Source organism: Osmerus mordax, chromosome 2, assembly GCF_038355195.1.
Source record: "Osmerus mordax isolate fOsmMor3 chromosome 2, fOsmMor3.pri, whole genome shotgun sequence".
In the NCBI taxonomy this organism is placed as follows: domain Eukaryota; kingdom Metazoa; phylum Chordata; class Actinopteri; order Osmeriformes; family Osmeridae; genus Osmerus; species Osmerus mordax.
In genome coordinates, this window is record NC_090051.1 from 7,529,749 (window position 1) to 7,552,798 (window position 23,050).

Here is a 23,050-nt window from a genome sequence, read left to right on the forward strand (position 1 = left end):
GGGGAATGTCCCTGTACTTACTGTAAGTCGCTCTGGATAAGAGCGTCTGATAAATAACTAAATGTAAATGTAAAATGTAAATCTCACATTGAGCTAGAGGAGTAGGCTAGTAAGCCCTGGAACCCCCTGAATTAATAAATTATTTCAAAAAGTAAAATTGCTTGATTGTGTTTAATCCATTCTGAGAGTGATTTACAATGATATAAAAATTTTAGGTAAAGGTTGTTTATGTCAAACAATTTCAGAGTACGTCTGAAATGCCAGGTTTAATTTTGGCGGGTAAAAAATATTATTGGCTGGTAATTTTTTTCATCTACCAGCCATTTTGGCTGCTAAGCCAAAAAGTTAATTTCGAGCCCTGCTCGTGATATATTAGTAGATCCCGTGTCTGACACGTTAACTTGTGACTGTGACCAGCCAAATTGATGTGGCCGCCATTTTGAATGAATATTTAAAAAAATCGCTACCCCTCCTATAAAGTTGTCCAATCTTCACCAAATTTGGCACAGATCCTCTTCGGTCCAAGCCTCACAAAAGACATCATGTCGTCAACCAAGCCACCATAAAAGAAGTGAGGTCATATCAGCACCTCTTTACTGCATTGACACCAAACTTGGTATAAGTTTGGTGTCAATGCAGTAAACCTGTTCTAAAGAGGTCCAATAGGTCATGCCATTTCACCTCTAGGTGGCGCTGCAATAAGCAAAAATCTGGCACCAATTATCTTCAGATCAAGCCTGGTTTTTGATTTTCAAAACTGTTTTTCCGGTAAAGCTGATCAAAGTCGGCGATGAAGCCGCCAAAACAGGAACTGAGATCATATCTCAGGAAATATTTGCTGAATTGACATCAAACTTGGTACAGGTGCTCGGGACCCTGTTCCAAAGAGGACCACAAAGGGTTGTGTCATCTAACCACTAGGGGGCAATCCCTTGTCTGACACATGTTAACTTGTGATACCAGATGAATTGATGCGGCCGCCATTTTACGTTTTATAAAAAGTTTTTACCTATTCCTCCAACAAAATGTTCTAATATTCACCAAATTTGGCACAGATTATCTTCAGACCACAATCACATTGACATGTCAAAATATGACTGAATTACAGCTGTTTAAACTTGGGCCAAATCTGACAACCGCTTGCCAGTTGAAAAACTGCTTATATTTTTACACAGTAACTGAACACAGTAATTTCCAGCACTGAGAATAGCTCACTAGGATAAATGTCATGTGTCATGTGTTCGATGCACGCAGCAGCGCAGCTAACGTTCGAGCTTCATAAAGGTGAGCTAAACTCCTAAAAAGTGATCACAACCACTTGTCACTGTGTGAAGCAATTTGCCTTTATTGTGTGTAGTCGATCAAGTTATCTTCTGTCCCGTCGTTTGAAGCATACATTTTTGCTCCGACATTCGTCTCCCATTATTGATCACTTCAGGTTAATTATCGGAGGGCGTGTGTTATCAGCAAACGTTCGGGTTGTCGTGTTAACCCAATATTAGCTAAACTGAGCGACACTGTCATATTATATGATTTGACCTTGGCTGAAAATGGAAGATTCTATAGCTAAGCTAGCGTCGCTATAACTGACATAGCTTAGCTATAGAATCTTCCATTTTCAGCCAAGGTCAAATAGAAGTGTAGAAGAAGAGCAACGACAAAATGTAAATGTGTATGTATACATACTGTATATGGTGTGTAGCATTATAGAAAATTATATAAAAGAACATTTATGTAAATTAACCCGTTTGTGCTCTTTTTTCCCCCCCTTGCCCAATAAGAATCAATAATAGAATCAATAAGAGAATCGAATCAATAAGCAGGAATTGATGGAATAAGAACTGTTAAAATCTTATCAATACTCATCCCTAGGCACAACGCAGTTGCTAGCTACCTGTAGTCTAGCTGTATATAGTCATGGCAATCCTCACACAAACTATCAAAATTATTTTAGATTTTCGAAACAGTTTGATCGGTACAGCCAATCAAAATCTGCGACAAGGCCGGCAAACAGGAAGTTGGGTCATATCTCAGCAAATCTTTGATGGATTCAAAGCTGCATTTACTCAGAACCCTGTTCTGAGGATGTCTAAAATGTTTTTTGTTCATTTTACCTGCTTTACCGGTTTGGCCACCTCATTGCTGCTTGCAGCTATATTTTGAAATTATTACGTTAGTTGTTTCCACTTCTGTTGTTGAAGCAAACTGGATCGACTTAGCGTTAGGTGGGTAGAACGTTACAGCTTAGCAACCAAACTATATCGTGATTCAACTCAGCTTCAGTTAGCTAGATAAAAAATAACCTGCCAAAGATCTGGACAAACATGCTTCGTGAATTGTAGATTTACAAGTACGGGTTGATTATTCGAATGAAACACAATCAGGAACATGAAATAACGCGTTAGCCCCATTGCTAATAAACTAAATCATCACACATTCTACCGATGCTAGATACAGGCAGGATACGTTAGCATTGCTAATAACTGTTAGCGACAACATCATACAGCTTGCGGTTGTGATGAACATAAGGTCGGAACAGCACCTTTTTTCAGCAACAGCTTCATAGCAAATCCTGCTTAACATTGTCCCAGGTTTTCAAAACTCTCCTCGGTGAATTGGTCCGAGCAAATTAATACTTTAGCGTCGTACTTAATAGGGCTATTCCCATAGATAAATATCAGCCATGCCTGTCTAGTGTCTTGTTCTTTGGGAAGATGGTGAAAAGTGTCAGGATTCCCGGTAGCCTACAGCCTGGAACACTGCATTTACGGCGCTCCATTTTCAATATCTTGAAAACCTATTAACTTTCTTATTTGTAATTTCTGTGGAAGTACAGAGCAGCGCGCAGCTAGATAAAAAAGTGTCGGAGATCTACGCGACCTCCGTTTGTTCCTGGACCAGAAAACCAGTGGGTGGGTAAATGTAAATTTTGTGGCGTGACAAAGTTGATGCTGCAAGTTGACGTCACAACTTGCACTGTTTCAAAATCTAGCGTTTGCAAGTTGCAGTTTCAAAAAGTGACATTTTGATAGGAAAGAGGTTTCAATGTACTTTGAGGTTCACTGTATGTCTATTTTACACACCAAACTGTCATTTTTCAACTATGACAAGGTAAAATCGGTTTTGCAATCAATCACCCCTTTAAATAAGTGGTGTAAGTTTAAACAAGTCTAACTATACTATACAAAAGGTGCAAAGTCTAATGAACTAATACTAAGGGGACAGGTATGTAGAATAAAATAAAGTGGAGTGGCTGAAACAGTGTGTCCAGGGTGGGAGGAGTCGGCCACAATCTTCCTCGCTCGCTTCAGGATCCTCGATGTGTGCAGGTCCTTGAGGGTAGGCAAATTGCAGCCAATCACGTTTTCAGCAATGCGGATGATACACTGCGGTCTGCTCTTGTCCTTGGCAGTGGCAGCGGCGTACCAGATGGTGTTGGAGGAGGTGAGGATGGACTCAATGATGGCTGTGTAGAAGTGCACCATCATTGTCTTTGGCAGGTTGAATTTCTTCAGCTGCCGTAGGAAGTACATCCTCTGTTGTGCTTTTTTGGCGAGGGAGCTGATGTTCAGTTCCCACTTGTGGTCCTGGGAGAGGATGGTGCCCAGAAAGCGGAAGGACTCCATAGTGTTGACTGGGGAGTCTCACAGGGTGATGGGGGTGAGTGGGGCTGTATTCTTCCTGAAGTCCACAACCATCTCCACTGTCTTAAGAGCATTGGGCCTCATTCACCAATATCTTCCTAAGTTATTTCTTACATTTGTTCTTAAGAAAGTTCCTAAGAAAAGTCTATGTGTGATTCATGATGTGTTCCTAAACAGCAGAATTGTCTTAGAATGATAAATCCCAATATGTCGTAAATTAAAAGCTTGTGCCCGTTGCTCCTATTTAGCATAGGTAAACACCCGTTAATTCCCATAAAAGGGCATGAGATGGCAGGGCCGTGTGCACACTCAGAGAAATGTCGAAAAGACGTGGTAAAGACGGTGGAGGCCTCGAATCCAAAAGAAAGAAAAACTTTAGTAATTCTGAAGTGGAGGTACTGCTGCAAGAAGTTAGCGACAAACGACACATCACATTTGTCGTCAGTGGTGGATACAAAGCAGTAGTGAACGCTGTATCTGGAGAAGGGCGCAGAACTGATGAAGTGAAAAAGAAATGGTTTGATCTGAAATCTGAGGCAAAAAAACATATTTCAAAAGATAGAAGATAGATGACTGTTACAAATATCCATGAGGACTGCTCTTGGTAGCCTAAAGCGTCCACACACGTAGCCTAAATACGCCATTGTGTGGTGTAGTCCTAGTGTGCGGAATATAAATACTGTTATAAGTCACTTATTATTGGATGGCAAGGTTCCCCATTTAACATAATTGATGTGAATTGAAGGCAAAGCAAGGCTAGTTTATTTAAATATGCCTAGCACAATTCATACACGATGGCAATTCAAAGTGCTTTATAAATGAGCAGAAGTGTAAGTGTAGTGTGTATTTATTAAAACAAACTAAAATAATGAAAATTATTAGTTGCAAAATTATAAAGGACAAAAACATTCAATTTTTTATTTGAACGGGCAAAAACGGTATCACTACTTATTTTGCGCAAACATGTCAACTCTCAATTGTGGGTAAGAGTGCTCTTAGGTGTGCGTCAATTCTGTTCTTACCTAAAAACAAATCCCAAATAAGAAAATATTGGTGAATGCCAGAATCTTCGTGAAAACTGCGTAAGTGGGGTTTAAGAACAGATTTGTTCTTAATAACATTTGGTGAATGTTATTAAGAATGAGCTCTAAGTTGTTCTAGCTACACCAGGGGCCTCATGTATAAACGTTGCGTACGCACGAAAATATTGCGTACGCTGGTTTTCACGCACTCGGTGTGATATTTAAACATTTAATTGACGGGTTTTGTCTGGCTTTGTAACGTGGCGAATTCTAACTGAAAAGTGCCGAAACTCACCAAACATTACAAAATAAAGTTTCCACTACAGTTACTGTCATACGTCTATGACGTTGACTATTTAAAAAACATAACAATAACAATTTGATCATTAATGTGGATGATCACATCAAAATGCCAAAACCCCAACGGGAAATTCTATATACTATTTAATCCGCCACCACAGCTTCTGTTAAACTTGAGGGTGTCAAACGAACGCCAAAATCCCTAGCCTATGCACGTCACGCTAACCCTATAGCTGCCATGCTGTTACGATGCGCCACCAGTCGTTTCTTAATTTTGTGTTTTACATCGGACCATTTCTTCTTAATTTCTGACTGCCATGGTCCGTTTCTCCAAACCCACAGCATCTACGGCCCTATAATAATAATAATAATTTGTAATGCATTTTATATTTAACTAAATCTCAAAGTGCTACAGATTAAAAACAAGAAAGGGCGCAAATAGTGTTTTCCACTCCGCCGACTTTCTTTTGTTGCTAATACCTGATGTCAGGCCGTCAAACAGGACACATTTTCTCGCCTTCACCTCTGTTGTTAGAACCTCGATATCACAGTCTGTGAATGTTTTCTTTTTTGAGTGTTTAGCCATTTTAATTCAGACAAAAAATGACCTCAGGAGCGCATTTATAGTCATCTGCATATTCATTTATGGGAGGAGGCAAGGCGGGGTCAGTGGCTCATTCACGTGCGGTCAATCTCACGTTGATTGTGATTTATAAAGGAAAGGTGCGCAGGTCCTGGCGTACGACTGGTTTTATGCATGTGAATATTTCTGTGCGTAGGTACTTTTCAAGTTTTGGCCGTACGCCATCTTCTGGTATGAAAGCTGCGCAATCTTTTATACATGAGGCCCTAGGTCACCAGGTTGTCAGCTTCCCACCTGTAATCAGACTCGTCAGCGCAGTGCTTGAGAGTGGCAGGGGAGACAGCGTCCGGCCCAGCTGCTTTACGTGGGTTCTGCCTCTTGAAAAGTCTGTTTACTTCTCCCTCCTGAATGGAGTCGTCTCTTATGGCGGACCAAACCTGCCATATTTATAAATGAATGAATGAATAAATAAATCACATCCATGCATTTAGACAGAAATAAATGAATAAATATATTAATTAATGCACAATTGTCAATCAATAGTTACTTATAATTTACATTTATTTATGTATTTATTTGTGTATTTATTTGTGTATTTATTCATTTATTTATTCATTTATTTATTCATTTATTTATTCATTTATTTATTCATTTATTTATTCATTTATTTATTCATTTATTTCTGTATTCATTTATTTCTGTATTCATTTATTTCTGTATTCATTTATTTCTGTATTCATTTATTCATTCATTCATTCCTGTATTTATTCATCTCAGTATGTTAATGAGATGTGTCAATCAAAAATAGGTAGGCAGTATTTGACACAACATACATGTAAATAGAGCAATTGCCAGAGACTTGGCCAGACTGGCCGACCTCGTTGAAAACAAAGATTTAATTCACCATATATGATATTTGGATAAACAAACATGTTATTAAGATTTTACTACGTTAGTTGTGGGCTATAGCCTATCACTTAACATCCAACTTCACTACGCTGACCGGCCAACCATGTGTTTACCCCGATAAATAGATATCCGATCAATTCTCAAAATGTAAACATTTTAAAATAAAAAATCGTGATTGTTGATTGCGTTGATTGTCAAGCCAACATATTTGTCCGTTGTTTCTGAACAGTGTGTTTAAGAGCTAGATAGACGATCTGTCATAGCTCCCAATTAAGCAGAAGAGAAATTTGGGAAGATTGACGACAGAAAGTTCATCATCGAAGATGAGAAGTAGCTTAGTCCTACATGGAGTTGTATGCCCCACAGCATGTATTTTACAAAGACTACGGCAACAAAAAGCCAAAGGTTGCCAGGTTATGTTGGGAATGGGATGCTGTTGCGACGGTTGTTGGAGCAACAAGTTGCCTATAATATAGCCTATGCCATGTTTATGTACCATGTCAGCTTTACATGTAAAAAAGGAAAGCTCAGAGAATGGCTTGGTGACCGGCGTGGAGAAATGCGCGTCTAGTGTGAACAGCATCGCGCCATTCGTAGCTGATTGTGGCGCTTCAGGGCACTTCGCAGCCAGTGTGTCCGAGGTGTTAGCTAGATTGAGTCTATGGCTCTGGATTGATTGCAATGTCTCAACGTCAGTTTGCACGCCTACTGGCCTCCTCTCATTATCATATTGGTAACAATGAATGAATAAATGAATAAATAAATGAATACACAAATAAATACATGTAAATTATAAGTAGCTAACTATTTATTGACAATTGTGCATTAATTAATACATTTATTCATTTATTTCTGAATGCATGGATGTGGACATTTAATTATTCATTCATTCATTTGTAAATATGGCAGGTTTGGTCCTCCATAGTCTCTGTGTTGATAGGGGGGAGGGCGGGGGAGGGATAGTTCAGGACAGTCCAAGGCCGAATCCAAATACTCTGTCTTACAGACACAGTGAACATTTAAACATATAAACAATACCCCTTCATCTATACCCCTTCGTCTTAGCCCTACCCCTCGATCAAAAAGAGTATTGGACACCAATTACTCTCACAGGAACGCGCAAAACTAAGGGCTAGGGGTAAGGGGTAGGGTCTCATTTTATTTCATTTGTGACACAGTCTGATAAAAAGGGGACGTTGGCGGCCGAGGTCATTTCTCTGTTTTACAGATTGTGAAAGTGCCAGTGTTGGGGTAGTTACTCAAAAAAGTAATAGATTACACATTACTAGTTAATTTTTTTTAAAGTAATGCTTTACTTTACTAGATTACTCACTGCTGAAAGTAACTAGTTACACTACTAGTTACATTACTTTTGGATTACTCCCTAACATCACCTGAGATACACTTGCCAAAAAACAATATATGTAGGCCCTACCATATATATGCCCAAATCAACTCAAATTCTTATTATAATGAGAACACACACAAGATCTCTCTTTTATGCTTTTTAATACCACAAAGCTGACAAAAAAGTTGTGAACATCAACCTAAAAGTTGTCAAGCATAACAAGGCTACAGTACTGGAAGTAAGCAAAATGTCTGAAAATAAAATAATGTTTAAAACTTTAAAGGGGCGATTGATTGCAAAACCGATTTTACCTTGTCATAGTTGAAAAATTACAGTTTGGTGTGTAAAATAGACATACAGTGAACCTCAAAGTCCATTAAAACCTCTTTCCTATGTATTGAGGTCAGCAAGACCACATGGAGCCAACATCTTGCCACACCTGAAGAGTGATTCAATCACATTAGACAATCCTACTCAGCCCTCGTGACACCCTCAGTATGCTGATTACCCACCAAACGCCGATGCAAAGGAACCATAGAATTGGGGGGGGACCTCCCCGATCTACCTAATCAGCCCTCCTGCGAGCTTGCAAGCTTCAAAGGGCCTGCTTGAGACAACACGTCTCCAGCAACCATTTGCTATCCGTTTTGGCGGCAGTTGAACAAAGAACATACCTTAATCAGAACTTTTGAGGAAAGTTCTTCATACTTCACCTTTACCACAAGAGTACAAGGTGGAGAATTATGAGAGGGATATTTGTGTCATGTTTGTTACTTTGTTTTAATGTTGTGTTCACTGAAATCTTGATTCTAGTAACAACTCCTTCTTCCTGAAAGATAACCATCCATCCATCATCTTCCGCTTATCCGGGGTCAGCAACCTAAGCAGGGAGGCCCAGACTTCCCTCTCCCCGGCCACTTCCACCAGCTCTTCCTGGGGGACCCCGAGGCGTTCCCAGGCCAGCCGAGAGACATAGTCCCTCCAGCGTGTCCTGGGTCTTCCCCGGGGCCTCTTCCCAGTGGGACGTGCCCAGAACAGGGAGGCGTCCAGGAGGCATCCTTATCAGATGCCCGAGCCACCTCAACTGGCCCCTCTCGACGCGGAGGAGCAGCGGTTCTACTCTGAGCTCCTCCCGGATGACCGAGCTTCTCACCCTATCTCTAAGGGAGAGCCCGGACACCCTGCGGAGAAAACTCATTTCGGCCGCTTGTATTCGCGATCTCGTTCTTTCGGTCACTACCCACAGTTTGTGACCATAGGTGAGGGTAGGAACGTAGATCGACTGGTAAATAGAGAGCTTCGCCTTTCGACTCAGCTCCTTCTTCACCACGACGGACCGATGCAGAGCCCGCATCACTGCGTACGCCGCACCGATCCGCCTGTCGATCTCACGCTCCATCCTTCCCTCACTCGTGAACAAGACCCCGAGATACTTGAACTCCTCCGCTTGGGACAAGATCTCCTCCCCGACCCGGAGATTGCACTCCAGCCTTTTCTGGTCGATAACCATGGCCTCAGATTTGGAGGTGCTGATTCCCATTATCCACATCATCTGCAAAAAGCAGTGACCCGATCCTGAGGTCACCAAACCGGACCCCCTCAACGCCCTGGCTGCGCCTAGAAATTCTGTCCATATAGGTTATGAACAGAATCGGTGACAAAGGGGCAGCCCTGGCGGAGTCCAACCCTCACCGGGAATAAGTTCGACTTACTACCGGCAATGCGGACCAAACTCTGTCACCGGTCGTACAGGGACCGAACAGCCCCGATCAGGGAGTCCGGTACCCCGTACTCCCGGAGCACCCCCCACGTGAGCCCCCGAGGGACATTGGGTTGAACGCCTTTTCCAAATCCACAAAACATGTGTAGACTGGTTGGGCGAACTGCCATGCACCCTCCAGAACCCTGCCGAGGGTATAGAGCTGGTCCACAGTTCCACGGCCAGGACGACAACCACATTGCTCCTCCTGAATCTGAGGTTCGACAATCCGACGGACCCTCCTCTCCAGAACCCCTGAATAGACTTTCCCAGGGAGGCTGAGGAGTGTGATACCTCGGCGATGAAAGATAACCACTATACAATAAAACAATCATTCAACTATATTTTGTAACTGTACCAAGATGTCCAGAACAATATTTGAACAATCTTATGAACCAGCCAGAGATCAGATCACACCTTTGGTAGGTGTGAAGGAAAGAGGGGGGAGTTGAGAACCCAGCTTCCCCCAATCAACGTCTGACCCCAGACAGGTCCTCCCTAGAATACTGAACTGTATAAAGCTCCAAGATGACCATCAATTTCTGACTCCAGCGAAAACCAACCATGGCATTAACGCCATCAGGATTGGCGTTCCAAAGGACGTCGCCAAGCTTCTCCTGAGATTCAACTTTATAGTGAACGCGTTACTATCTGGACGTTTCAACAGAAGAACCAAAAACGCAATTCTAATTGCGACTTCACTGAGATCCCGCAGACTCAGTCACATGACCCAGCGCAGCTGCGCTTTGACTTCAGATTCTTCAAATGGACCTTTGGCGCAAACCGCCCTCAACCTCATTGATCAACCCCTGATCAAACGTAACTATGGCTAACACTCTTTCCTCCCCGACATGGCATTGGCGTGAGCTCTGTTTATGATTTGTAAGGATGTAATCATTGACTGTACAATTTTTGTCTTTCTTTAAGTTAGACCATTTCATTCTGTTCATTGAAACCAATCTCTCATATCAAACCCATAATCTAACTTGTTCATAAGATCTGTTTACCTTACTTGAATAAATTCATTGTAAAGATATTTTGACGTGCGTGTTCACTAATGTTACGATTGGCTCTACACTTAATTAATTCCTAAAGATGAGACTGATTATTACATATTAAACATCCCTAATGTCCTAAACCAATATTAGGGTGGTCCCCCGAGACTTTATGATAAATTAAGTATTTATATCTTTAAACGAGCAAACCCCGCTACACCTATCAACATTTCACTTCTCACTACTATTTTGAAACTGCAACTTGCAAACGCTAGCTTTTGAAACAGTGCAACTTGTGACGTCACAATCAACTTTGTCACGCCCCAAAACTTACATTTACCCGCCCTCTGGTTTTCTGGTCCAGGAACATAAACGGAGGTCGCGTAGATCTCTGACACTTTTTTAGCTAGATGCGCGCTGCTCTGTACTTCCACAGGAATTACAAATAAGAAAGTTAGTACATTTTCAAGATATTGGAAATGGAGTGCCGTAAATGCAGTGTTCCAGGCTGTACCGGGAATCCTGACACTTTTCACCATCTTCCCATAGAACAAGACACTAGACAGGCATGGCTGATGTTTATCTATGGGAATATCCCTATTAAGTACGACGCTAAAGTATTAATTTGCGGACCATTTCACAGAGGACAGTTTTGAAAACCTGGGACAATGTTAAGCAGGATTTGCTATGAAGCTGTTGCGGAAAAGAGGTGCTGTTCCGACCTTATGTTCATCACAGCCACAAGCTGTAGTATGATGTTGTCGCTAAGTTATTAGCAATGCTAACGTATCGTGCCTGTATCTAGCATCGGTAGAATATGTGATGATTTTGTTTACTGGCAATAGGGTCTAACGTTATTTCATGTTCCTGACTGTGTTTCATTCAAATAAATAACCTGTGTTGTCATGTAAATCTACAATTCAAGATGCATGTTTGTCCAGATCTATTTTTCAGCAAGATAGCTAGAGCTAACTGAAGCTGAGTTGAATCACGATAGTTTGTTTGCTAAGCTGGAGTGCTAACTTTACTGTGCTATTTAGTCAATCTGTTGAAAACAGTGTTGTGTATACACAATAGATTTATTTGTACGTTTTTATTTCAAGTCTCCACCTTCATGTTTCAGTGAGTGTTGGCCGTGCCAACCAATCAGTGCGCAGCTCATCTATATATTCATGAGCATACCATAAAAGGAGAAAACCTAGCGTTTTTTTCTGGGAAAATTTCACTGGATGTATAAGGGGGCATAGAACAGCACCCGGGCCATTTGTTGTCACCACAAATCTAGGACCTAACTGTCCCATCAAAAGCTTTACATAACTCTAATTAAAGGCTTGCAACTGTCTTGCTTCTTGTAGCTCAATACTAGTACTAGCACAATATTTACTGCTGGTGATTTGTACATGCAAGTCTGTATGTGTACATCATCATCATCTCTGCTGGCCAGTACCCTCACAAAAGCCTCCCTTCCCTGTCAGTCAAATCTGCTGGCCACAAACCTGGGTCAACATCCTTTTTATGACTTCTGTCTTCTTCCACCATGCATCTCTCATCCTCATCATCACTGTAACTTTCTTTCCCTTCTTCCTGTGCTTCCACACTCCTTCCTCCTTCTAGCTCTACCTGAGAGGGCCCTGGCTCTGTTGGATGTACACAATGCATGTGATATATACATATATACTGTGATATATACAGTATATATAAAAATATGCCAAATACCAATAAATGACACTAACACTACAGAACATTGACCCAAATTACCTACAGTTCTGTATCACCACCACTTGATTACATACATTAGATCGAATAGATTTTTTGGTGTGTGTGTGCAAGCTTCTCAAATAAATTGCCCTTCAAGATGGGAATAATAAAGTCTGTATCTAGAGATGTCATTTAACGGCCATAATTCTATCTAAATGAATGTATCAAACTGGATTATTTTAATATTGTCGGTAACTTACATGCAGGCTGAGGTAAGCTATTCACTGTTTCCAACTGTCCATCATCCAGTACAGACAGTAGTTTATTTTTTATTATTTCATAATGATCATTATGTGAGAAAATAATTCGTTTGAATTTCTGTCATTAATAAATATTTCTTTTTCTTTTTTGTTATGGTAAAAAGAGCGAGAGAGACAGAGAAATCCCCACAGACTCCCTGGGATGATGCTAACTGGCATGTCGTTAACACAATGTTGCTCACCTGGGACAGGGAGGGGTACAGTTATGGGGAGACTGGGGTGCTGCTGACTCATCTGTTGTTAAGTCTGCTAAAAGGGGCAGGGAGTTGGGACAATGATTTAATATGAATATCTTGCTTACATTTCCCTGTACTGATTAAATGTTGATGAAATGTAGGCTAACACTAGTCTACAGCTAGCTTATTTCACTATGGACATTAAGCCAACAGGTTAATACCACAGACTACTGGATACCCACCTTTTTTGGTGATAATCTGGGTTACAGATTGAAAACCTCTCCTTTGTCTTTCCTCTCTCTCTTTTTTCTCTGACCTTTTTTGAAAACCAGATTTATTTTATTAGGCGAAATTGTGATCACTATTTCTGGCGACAAGCACGTCTACTGACTGCAACTAAACACCGTCAGTGATAATTGCGCTAAGGCAGGAAGAAACCATTTCATGCTGATACAGGGGGGTGGTCGGTCAATATGGATGTTTACTTTTTGGTCAATGGGGATATTTAACTTGTATTGCCAAACACAAGTAAAAACAAAGAGATCATTAATTGTATTATTATATTTGAAATATATATACAGTTAGGTCCATAAGTATTTGGACATTGACACAATTGTCATCATTTTGGCTCTGTATACCACCACAATGGATTTGAAATGAAACAATCAAGATGTGCTTTAAGTGCAGACTTTCAGCTTTAATTTCAGGGTATTTACATCCAAATCAGGTGAACGGTGTAGGAATTACAACACATTTCATATGTGCCCCCCCCTTCTGCCGGAGGGGAGTGACTGAAACAGGGAGTGTCCAGGGTGGGAGGAGTCGGCCACAATCTTCCTCGCTCGCCTCAGGGTCCTCGAGGTGTGCAGGTCCTCGAGGGTAGGCAGATTGCAGCCAATCACCTTCTCAGCAGTACGGATGATACGCTGCAGTCTGCACTTGTCCTTGGCAGTGGCAGCAGCGTACCAGACGGTGATGGAGGAGGTGAGGATGGACTCAATGATGGCTGAGTAGAAGTGCACCATCATTGTCTTTGGCAGGTTGAACTTCTTCAGCTGCCGAAGGAAGTACATCCTCTGTTGTGCTTTCTTGATGAGGGAGCTGATGTTCAGTTCCCACTTGAGGTCCTGGGAGAGGATAGTGCCCAGGAAGCGGAAGGACTCCACAGTGTTGACTGGGGAGTCACACAGGGTGATGGGGTTGAGTGGTGCTGTGTTCCTCCTGAAGTCCACAACCATCTCCACTGTCTTAAGAGCATTGAGCTCTAAGTTGTTCTGGCTGCACCAGGTCACCAGGTTGGCCGCTTCCCAGCTATAATCAGACTCGTCTCCACCAGAGATGAGCCCAATAAGGGTGGTGTCGTCCGCAAACTTCAGGAGTTTGACGGACGGATGACTGGGGGTACAACTGTTGGTGTACAGGGAGAAGAGCAGAGGAGAAAGGACGCAGCCCTGAGGTGATCCGGTGCTGATGGACCGGGAGTCAGAGACTTGTGTTCCCAGCTTAACGCACTGCTTCCTGTCAGACAGGAAGTCTGTGATCCACCTGCAGGTGGAATCAGGCACGTTCAGCTGGGAGAGCTTGTCCTGAAGCAGGGCGGGGATGATGGTATTGAAGGCAGAGCTGAAGTCCACAAACAGGATCCTGGCATAGGATGCTGGGGAGTCCAGGTGCTGTAGGGTGAAGTGGAGGGCCATGTTAACTGCATCGTCCACAGACCTGTTGGCTCTGTAGGCAAACTGCAGGGGGTCCAGTAGAGGGTCAGTGATGGATTTAAAAAATATGATTGAATTAGAGCAGTTTCAACATTGGCTGAATCTAACAATGCTTACCACAGGAGAAACAGCTTACTTTTTTATACAGTAACTGAACATGACAATATTCAACACTGAGAATAGCTCAATGGGCTGGGATGGTGACCTGTAAAGTATAAGGTAGTAGGTTGGAATCCAGCCATTATCTTTTAGCCTGTCATCATTTTGATTATCTGTTTAGCTAAACAGGATGACATCATTCTGAAATACCATGCACAATTTCATGCAATTTCACCTTGAAATGTCAACTGTTTATTAACCTTTGTCCCAAAGCTGACCAAAGCTAATACTCTGCCCTTTCTATTCATACAAACTCAACAGTTGGTGTGTAGCAAAGAGGATAGAGAGACTGACTTGTAACCTTATGCTCATGAGTTCAAATCCCCATTCAGCCTGTTGTTGGCCAAACATGAAGTAGTTTTGCTGTCTTGTTCTCCAACTCTCGATCTTCGACAGTGTACATGTTTATAATATTTTGCTATTTTGCGGAATAACCCGCATCACTGCTTGCAGCTATATTTGGTATTATTATTATTCTTCCGCCATGGGTTCCTATGGCAGGTCCTAGAAGCGCTTGGTCGAAAGTTGTGAAATTTGGCACACATTGGGGACAGTCCCCTGGTCCAATTCACAAAGTTTCATGTCTCATACTTGGGCACTCTAGCGCCACCAACGGGTCAAACTTGGAGTTGCGTTCACACAAGTAACTTTGGAACCGCATGTCTGATTGTTAAAAATGAGATACCGTTGGATTCCTTGGATCAAGCCGAGTTCAATGCACACCATGGCGTTAATTTCCGGTTATATAGATCTTCCGCCATTTCCGGTTTTATCAAAAAGCTTAGGCATTTTTCATAGGTCACAAATTGTGTTCAATCATCCCCAGATTTTGCACACATGATCTTCAGATCAGGCCTCACAAAAGCTATTGAAAATAATCATCACAACCCTTTGTCCGTGACAGCCAATCAAATTAAGCAGAAAAGCTGCCAAACAGGAAGTGAAGTCATATCTCAACAGTTCATTTTCAAAAACGTTTGTTCGGTAGAGCCGAGTAAAAGCGGCGGCGAAGCCGCTAAACGAGACGCAAGAGCATATCTCAGCAACCATTTGTCCGATTGTCACCAAACTTGGGTTCCATCGTTCCCATGAGGAGCAGAGGAGGCCTGCAGTGTTATACCAGAAAAATAACTTTGAACTCTCAGTACTCTTGAAAGCAAACAGATATTTCGACCAAACTTGGTGTGTCATGAGTGCAACAGGTTGTTGTGACTTAATTGTTGCTATGGAGGCCATGTCCTGCTCTGGACTGCTTGGCCCCTCCATTGCTGCTTGCAGCTATATTTGTATTAGTAACTGTAATGCGATTACTAAAGTTATCAACAGTAATGCGTTACATTACTGCGTTACAGACAAATGTAATCTGATTACAGGAACACTGGAAAGTGCAGATCGTAAGTTTTCAAATTATGTGTCATACATTGAAATCTGAAAATAGTTGATAGAAGACACATGTGTCTGAATGTTGATAAACCTGGAAAGCTCTAGCCCAGATATTCAGCTTCAAAGATTTTACACCTTTCCATGCCTTAAGAGAGGTGTGATTGTTTTTGTGTTAAACATTAGAAGCATTGAACGCCGGTTCTTTCAGCACAGTGAAGAAAAGAACAAGAAAACAATATTCTCACTCAATCAAATTCCAGGATCTTGCTTTCTTGACTTATCCTAGATATGTGTTTTATCACCCAGTATTTTTGTACTGACTACATTGCACTGTACCTGGCCCGATTATGGTTCATGTTGTGTGTTAAGTTGTTGGTGAAAATCGCATCTTCCGAAAACAGCCTATTCATTCAATTTAGTATGTGGATGCAGACTAAAATGAAATTATGACAAAAACTATTAATGGTTTAGCTAAGATGCTCATGCCCAATTCCAGCGGTTGTGCATAGGATATATTTGTACCGTTACTAAACCCAGAGAATGGGCTTCCAGCATGTTCTGTTGTCTGTCAGGAATGTTGTCCTCCACATAGTGCCAGGTCTGCCTTCCCTCCACATTCCTTAGCCTCCACCGCCACAGCTCTGTTTCAGGTTTGGTCTTATAGGGACCCCCCCGTCTCCGCAGGCACCTTAGCAGGGCAAAGTGAATGTAAGAACAGTGTTAAGCACCCTTGTAATATTTCAACAACAAACACAGAATGAACACAATTGTGAACACACTCACGCCAGTGAGTGACCCGAGTCTGACTGAGGCTAAAGTCAAAACAGTGTAACGGGGGACCAAGACATGGCTGCCGCCTAAGACTATGCGGGCAACGCATTCTCAATCAAATTCAACCCAAATTCAATCCAAAATTCAAAATTCGGATGCGATCAATGGGGAATCGCTTTCTCTCACAAAGGCTGTCCTCTTCAATCTTTTTGATGCAGAATTCTCTGAGATGATATCAACTTCACCGAAACACAGAGGAAAAAAGCTAGCTAGCTACTTTAAAATCGGTTAAATAGACGAGTGGCACATAACATGGCATTTTATTGGGTGTGCTTTGCCTTCGGCAAGGGCACAACCTTTTTTATCTCACATATATATTATTATTGTGAGAATGCTTAACAGCATTCTCACAATTGTTTTCCTGTTTCTCTTTATTATTGTGAGAATGCTGTTAAGCATTCTCACTATTGTTTTCCTGTTTCTCTTTATTATTATTATTATATCAACTTCTTAGTTCTTCCGCCGTTTTTTGGCCTTTAACTAGTTCTGCATACTTTCACCGATTCCTACAATTTTTGTATCAAAACGTTCAGCTCCTTCAGGAGATGTTGGCTATGACTTTTGGTATTTCTCACTTTTATACTTTTTAAGACATTAAGGTTTTTGTGCAAATTATTCTCCCATTAAAAGTAATGGTAAATCCTTTCAAATCATTAAAAAGCTTCCTCCTCTTTCAAACGTAACTACTTCAGCATACTTTCAGATAGACACCATTCAACCTTTAAAATGTTCACAAGACATTCAGCTATTCCCAAATGATTCAGCCTTTTCAAATATTCAGCCAATTTTGAATTATGACAGTTTGAAATACATTAAAATGTTTGCTCCTTCTTGATTTTTATGAATGAGCAGCCAGCAGAGTGGCACACTGCTGGCTGCTCTTTTTCTGATATTCAACTAAATTGTCAAACAAATTCCTCTAACGTTCATATAGTTTAACGTACAGAAACAAGTTATACCTTAAAATGTAGGAAACATTGTCCTCTTTCAGCCAATGTAACTACTAAAGAGCTCACATTTACAGATTTTCAGCTATGGGCCTTGAAGCGAGAGCAGCCTTTCAAATTCTCTCACTAACTTCAATGGAGAGGTGGGTAAAATCCGTCAGAGAAAGCAGGAAGGAAGACGATTTCGAAACTGCCGGTAGAGACATATTTCTATATTATTTTCGCACATACATATAAAGGACATCTCTAGTTTCGGCAGAGTCTTGGGTCTCGGAAAATATCCTCATTTTATTGATTGGACGTGTAGTTTTGCGTCTAGGTCAACTTGTTTGAGGTGTGGATGCTAGGTAAATGTTTCGTTTTTCTCTCTGCCTAGCTCGTTAGCGATCACAGCTGCTCCATCGCCGTGGCAACCAAACAAACACGCACCAGTAAAGCAAAAGGAACACGTTTTTGAAACTGCAGGTAGAGTCGTATTTCTGACTGCACAGATATATAAAGAATATCTCTGGTTTCGGCAGAGTCTTGGGTCTCGGAAAATATCCTTATATTTTGGATTGGACGTACAGTTTTGCGTCTAGGTTATCTTGTTTGAGGTGTGGATTCTAGCTACATTTCTCTTATTCTCTGCCCTCAGAGCGTTAGCAATCATAGCTGCACCATCACCGTAACGACAGACACGCACCACTCAGTCTCTCACACAGGTGATTGGTACAGTACGTTTACTTGACCATGAGAAACTCGATTACTAGCAATTTTTGGTTTATACCAATAATACGATTACTCCGTTTACATGTGTAATTAGTTATGCGATTACTCAATAAACGCGTCTACATGATTCTTTTTTATTAATCGTTGTATGCTCCACGGCCAAAACTTGCACCATCATCCTTCTGCAACAAAGTGTCGCCGTGTCTTCCTGTATCGGCTCTACTGCTGTATGTTTCATTCCATCAACACATTGAATCCTACTAAGAAAGCCGAGTAAACACACTCAATGGTAGGCTACATCTGGTACTGCTATTACTATCCCAACTATAATTTCAGCTAAAACGATAATATTCTTGTTACGACTAGCTAGCCTACTTCTTCTGTTTAACAGTTCAACTTTCAGCTTCTCCCGCATTGTAGGCTATTTTAGCTGTTAGCGTTGTTAGATGATGCAGTTCAGATTCCACACTGCCTCTTTTGTGTGACTCACACATTTTTTAAATTAATTTCAGCTTTCAGCTTGCGGTTATTTTCTCATTTATCACTTTTATACTTTTTTAAATATTAAGGTTTTTGTGCAAATTATTCTCCCTTTAAAAGTAATGGTAAATCCTTTCAAATCATTGTTGGAATGCTGCTCCAGCCCCTTTCAAAAATACCTTTCGGTTGCTTTTAAGCTTCAGCTTATAACTTTCTACTAAAGTTTCACAATTTTCCGCTTTTTTAGCATGGTCAGCTATCCCCATTCAGGTTTTCAGCATTCTCACTGCTGTTTCGCAGGAACAGACGTTTCTAGTTATTATTCTTTTTGCCCCCCTAAAACTTAGTCAATATTTGGCCTACATAGACAACCTAGGTGTCAAAAGTTTCGTCTTGGTAGCGACGTTACTAACGTCACGAAAATCTCATTGCATCTGTTAACTTGGGGAATAGCTAGGCTAACTTTACTGCAAGGCAGCTGCAGAAACGCCACAAGCAAAGAGGCCAGGGTGATAACTATTTACTCATTTTACTTTGTGATGTGAAACACAATTGTGAAATGTAACGTACAATATTAGCTGATATTATTAAGGAAGTAGGCCCACGTCTACTTTCGGAAACGGTAGTCTACTATTTCACTGAAGCCTTAGCATCATGACATTAGCCTCTGTTGCCAGGGCAACACATACTACAGTGGTCTATGATGCATATGTTTTCAATCGTTAAAATAAACATTCCTCACAAATAAATTTTCGTTGTAGGATTTATTATTACATTACAAGTAAACGATTTGTTGGTGAAATTATCATTACCTGTGGTTTCAAACCAGTGTTGCTCACTGCAACGCTGTAGCCTAGGCGAGGCACACTACAAAAACATCTACACAGCTGTTTAGGAAGTCAAACGGCGACAGAACATGTTCGGCACTCCCCTTACTTAAATCAAGTCTTTCAATAGGTGAAACTATCTGACTACTAACCTGAACTTCATTGCCACAGACTAACCTTTGTCAATCTGTTCATGAAAATAATTAATTTCAGCCTAAACCGTACAACGGAACGTTAAATCAAATTCAACCAAACCAAATCGCTACCAAGACGAACACAGCAGTAGTCTAGTACTGTACCGTAGTAGTACAATTTACCGGGGCAGCTTCTACACACAGGGCTATATCGCATTTTGCGTTGTTACTGACAATGATCGCTACCAGTGAGCTTTTTATGAATGAGCGATTCTCCACTAAATAAATGTCAAGCTTATTTACGTTTTTGGGGCATATTTTCAGTTAGCAGATGGTACTGTTTGAATCGCGATTCCATCTTCTACTGCCGGTAACGTCGTTGAATAGTCTTCAAAGGGAGTTCTTTATTAATGAATGAATGCAATATGAGTAGGCTAAATGCCTGAAAATATCACGAGAAGGGAAAAACTTAAAAGGACGTTTAAGTCATAGAGATTAGGTCAATTTTTACACCGGTCTGCCAAATGTATTCGCATTGATTCAGCTATGAGGCTGCCTCTTGCAGGGGAAATAAGAAGACATCATATTTCATTCTACACTTCACTCGTATTTTGAGTTGTAAATGAGCAGCAAAATCTTTATAAATAATAAGTATGCATTTTTATATAAAATATACATAAATATCAGTTGTAAAAATGTCATTAAAAAACGGACCCCTGTGCAACCGACCCAAGCAAGCACACCCTACAATTTCTCCAGAAATTGTATCCTCTCTAGTTTTGTTAGAGGTTGAACTTGTCCAGTGGGGTAAGTACATTTCTCTTCCACTTGCCCTACAAAAAAATCCACTTGTCCTGGACAAGCGGACAAGCCTTAATGTCGAGCCCTGAAATGGGACTTGTTAAACACGTTTTTTTTATTCATCAGCCCACTTACAATTGACTACGTTAACAACATTTATATTTGTAGTACTTGATGCAAATTGAATCTAATCTAGATAGCAATCACACCAGTAACTGCTCAATTTAAGACAAGGAGTTTAGAACAGAATATAGAAGGCAACCAATTGCATTCCATAAAACATTTTATTATACAATATGTCCAGTGAGAGGGTCAAGTTTGTTTTTTTGTGAGTGGACCTGCAATTCCTGCCGAGCGTTAAGAGCTAGCTGGACGATAGGGGACCCCTTAATCTGCAATTCATTGTTGCTAGCACTAATCAGATGTACTAACTAGGCTAATATAACTTTGTATGCCAACGAACACCAATAACTATAACTAATTTGACAGACTATAAACCAACTGACTTCTGGTTATGGTACACATGCTCTCTAGCTACCTTCAGTAAAAGTTACGTTAGATACTAGACCAACTGCATGTAGAATCTAACAAGCTATAATCTTACGATAAACTTGATCTAAAGCTGGCTATATGAAATACTACTAATAACAATTGATGTGGTGGTAGAAATATAAAAAAATGCAGGATTTTAATCAATTTACCAGCTAACTTGCTTCGGAGACACTGACAATGAATGGGGTTGAACGGTGGAAAATACAATGTGTGGAACTATAGGTCGCATGTGACACGCTTTACTTCCACATTCTTTGATAACAATGGGAGTCTATGGAAGAATCGCAACTCTATTTTTATATGGCTCTGGGGCAATCTTAGCCTGGCTCTGTCCTCCTATGTACTTCCGCTCAATTTTCATTTTGCTTCTGTACTATTAGGTCTGGGCAGAGCCTGTCTAAAGGAGAGCCTGTTCACTCCCTATTAAGCCCCATTGTACCGAATTTTGTTGCAGTTACACCAGAGTTCCACTGGGAGTGATCCCGGTCCAGTGCAAAATGAATGGGAGTCTATGGAGCTAAACGGCTAAATTTGTCTCTTTCGCCCGATTGTCATTGAGAAATCTCAGATTTGATTGTAGTTTTTGCATGTTCAACATGGATTGCAGGTCAAAAGTTGAATGAACGAGTACTTATGTCCTTTCGATTTCTTACAGGGTGAGTCGTTGTCAGTGATTCCGGTAACGCGTTACTCTAATCTGACCACTTTTTTCAGTAACGAGTAATCTAACGCGTTACTATTTCCAAACCAGTAATCAGATTAAAATTACTTGTCCAAATCGCTGTGCGTTACTATTTTGTCATTAATAGTAAAATATATATTTGATTTCTTCTTGCGTCTCTGGGAGTTAAGCCTATGCGACAATTAAGTCAAGTTTTCAGCAGGGTCACGTACATACATAGACCTAACACTCAGCGACACAAACAACAGTGTAGCAGGAGAGAGAGAGTTGCGCATTTTCGAGTTGGAAATACAATCACTATTGAGTATTTTTCAGCTAAAGATGGAAATATCAAGATTCGTTGTACACTCTGTGCTGGTGGCGACAAAGTGCTATCAAGCTACAAAAACACGACGTCAAATTTGAAGAAACATTTGGAGTCGCAGCACTGCACAGTCAAATTTATAGAGACGGTTGTCAATAGGTGTGTTCGACTTCATGCACCGGCGGCTCCAAGCCAGCAGGCAGCCGGCTGCCTTGGAGTTGAGAATGCCATTGGCTGCTTCAAGTCAGCCGGGCTGCAGGCGGCTGCCGCCAACACCCCCGCCAACACCCGAAACTAATAAAGTAATGTAACTAATAAAGTAACTTGTAATCTAATTTAGTTACTTTTAAAATCAAGTAACTTGTAATGTAACTAAGTTACTTTTAAAATCAAGTAATCTGTAACGTAACTAAGTTACTTTTTCAAAGTAACTGTGGCAACACTGGTCGTTGTTGCCCATAACACGCTAGCATTCTGCTAATGAATGCTGATTGGCTAGTGAAGGACTGACTACAACCAGAGATCCCGCTTGATGGTATCCGAAGCAGAACCAGAATGTCAGAGCATTAGCAACATTAGCAACAACATTAGCAAGCCAAAACTCTTTCTAGCATGTGTATTGACAGGGAGAGCCTAACCCAGTGTTTCAGTCATGACACCCTTAGAAAAGTTTCAAAATGTTGTGGCACCCCCTCCCAGGTCCTCCCTATGTGAAAAGCAGTGAGTGGATTTCACATGTGGGGTTTGCGCTCTGACTCTGATAATGAAGC

At 41.0% G+C, this 23,050-nt stretch overlaps 1 protein-coding gene across 6 annotated transcripts in view; it reads right to left on the minus strand.

The window, feature by feature from the left end:
• Nucleotides 1-23,050, minus strand: part of lss (lanosterol synthase (2,3-oxidosqualene-lanosterol cyclase)) — a 79,796-nt gene that overhangs the window by 53,211 nt on the left and 3,535 nt on the right. For 5 of the 6 annotated variants that reach the window (XM_067262018.1, XM_067227545.1, XM_067262017.1 and 2 more), the window contains exon 2: nt 16,534-16,699. In XM_067262018.1, coding sequence (XP_067118119.1) covers nt 16,534-16,699 — 166 coding nt within the window. Of the gene's footprint in view, nt 1-5,843; nt 5,987-16,533; nt 16,700-23,050 lie in introns of those variants that run through there. The other variant, XM_067227546.1, reaches the window with a different exon arrangement.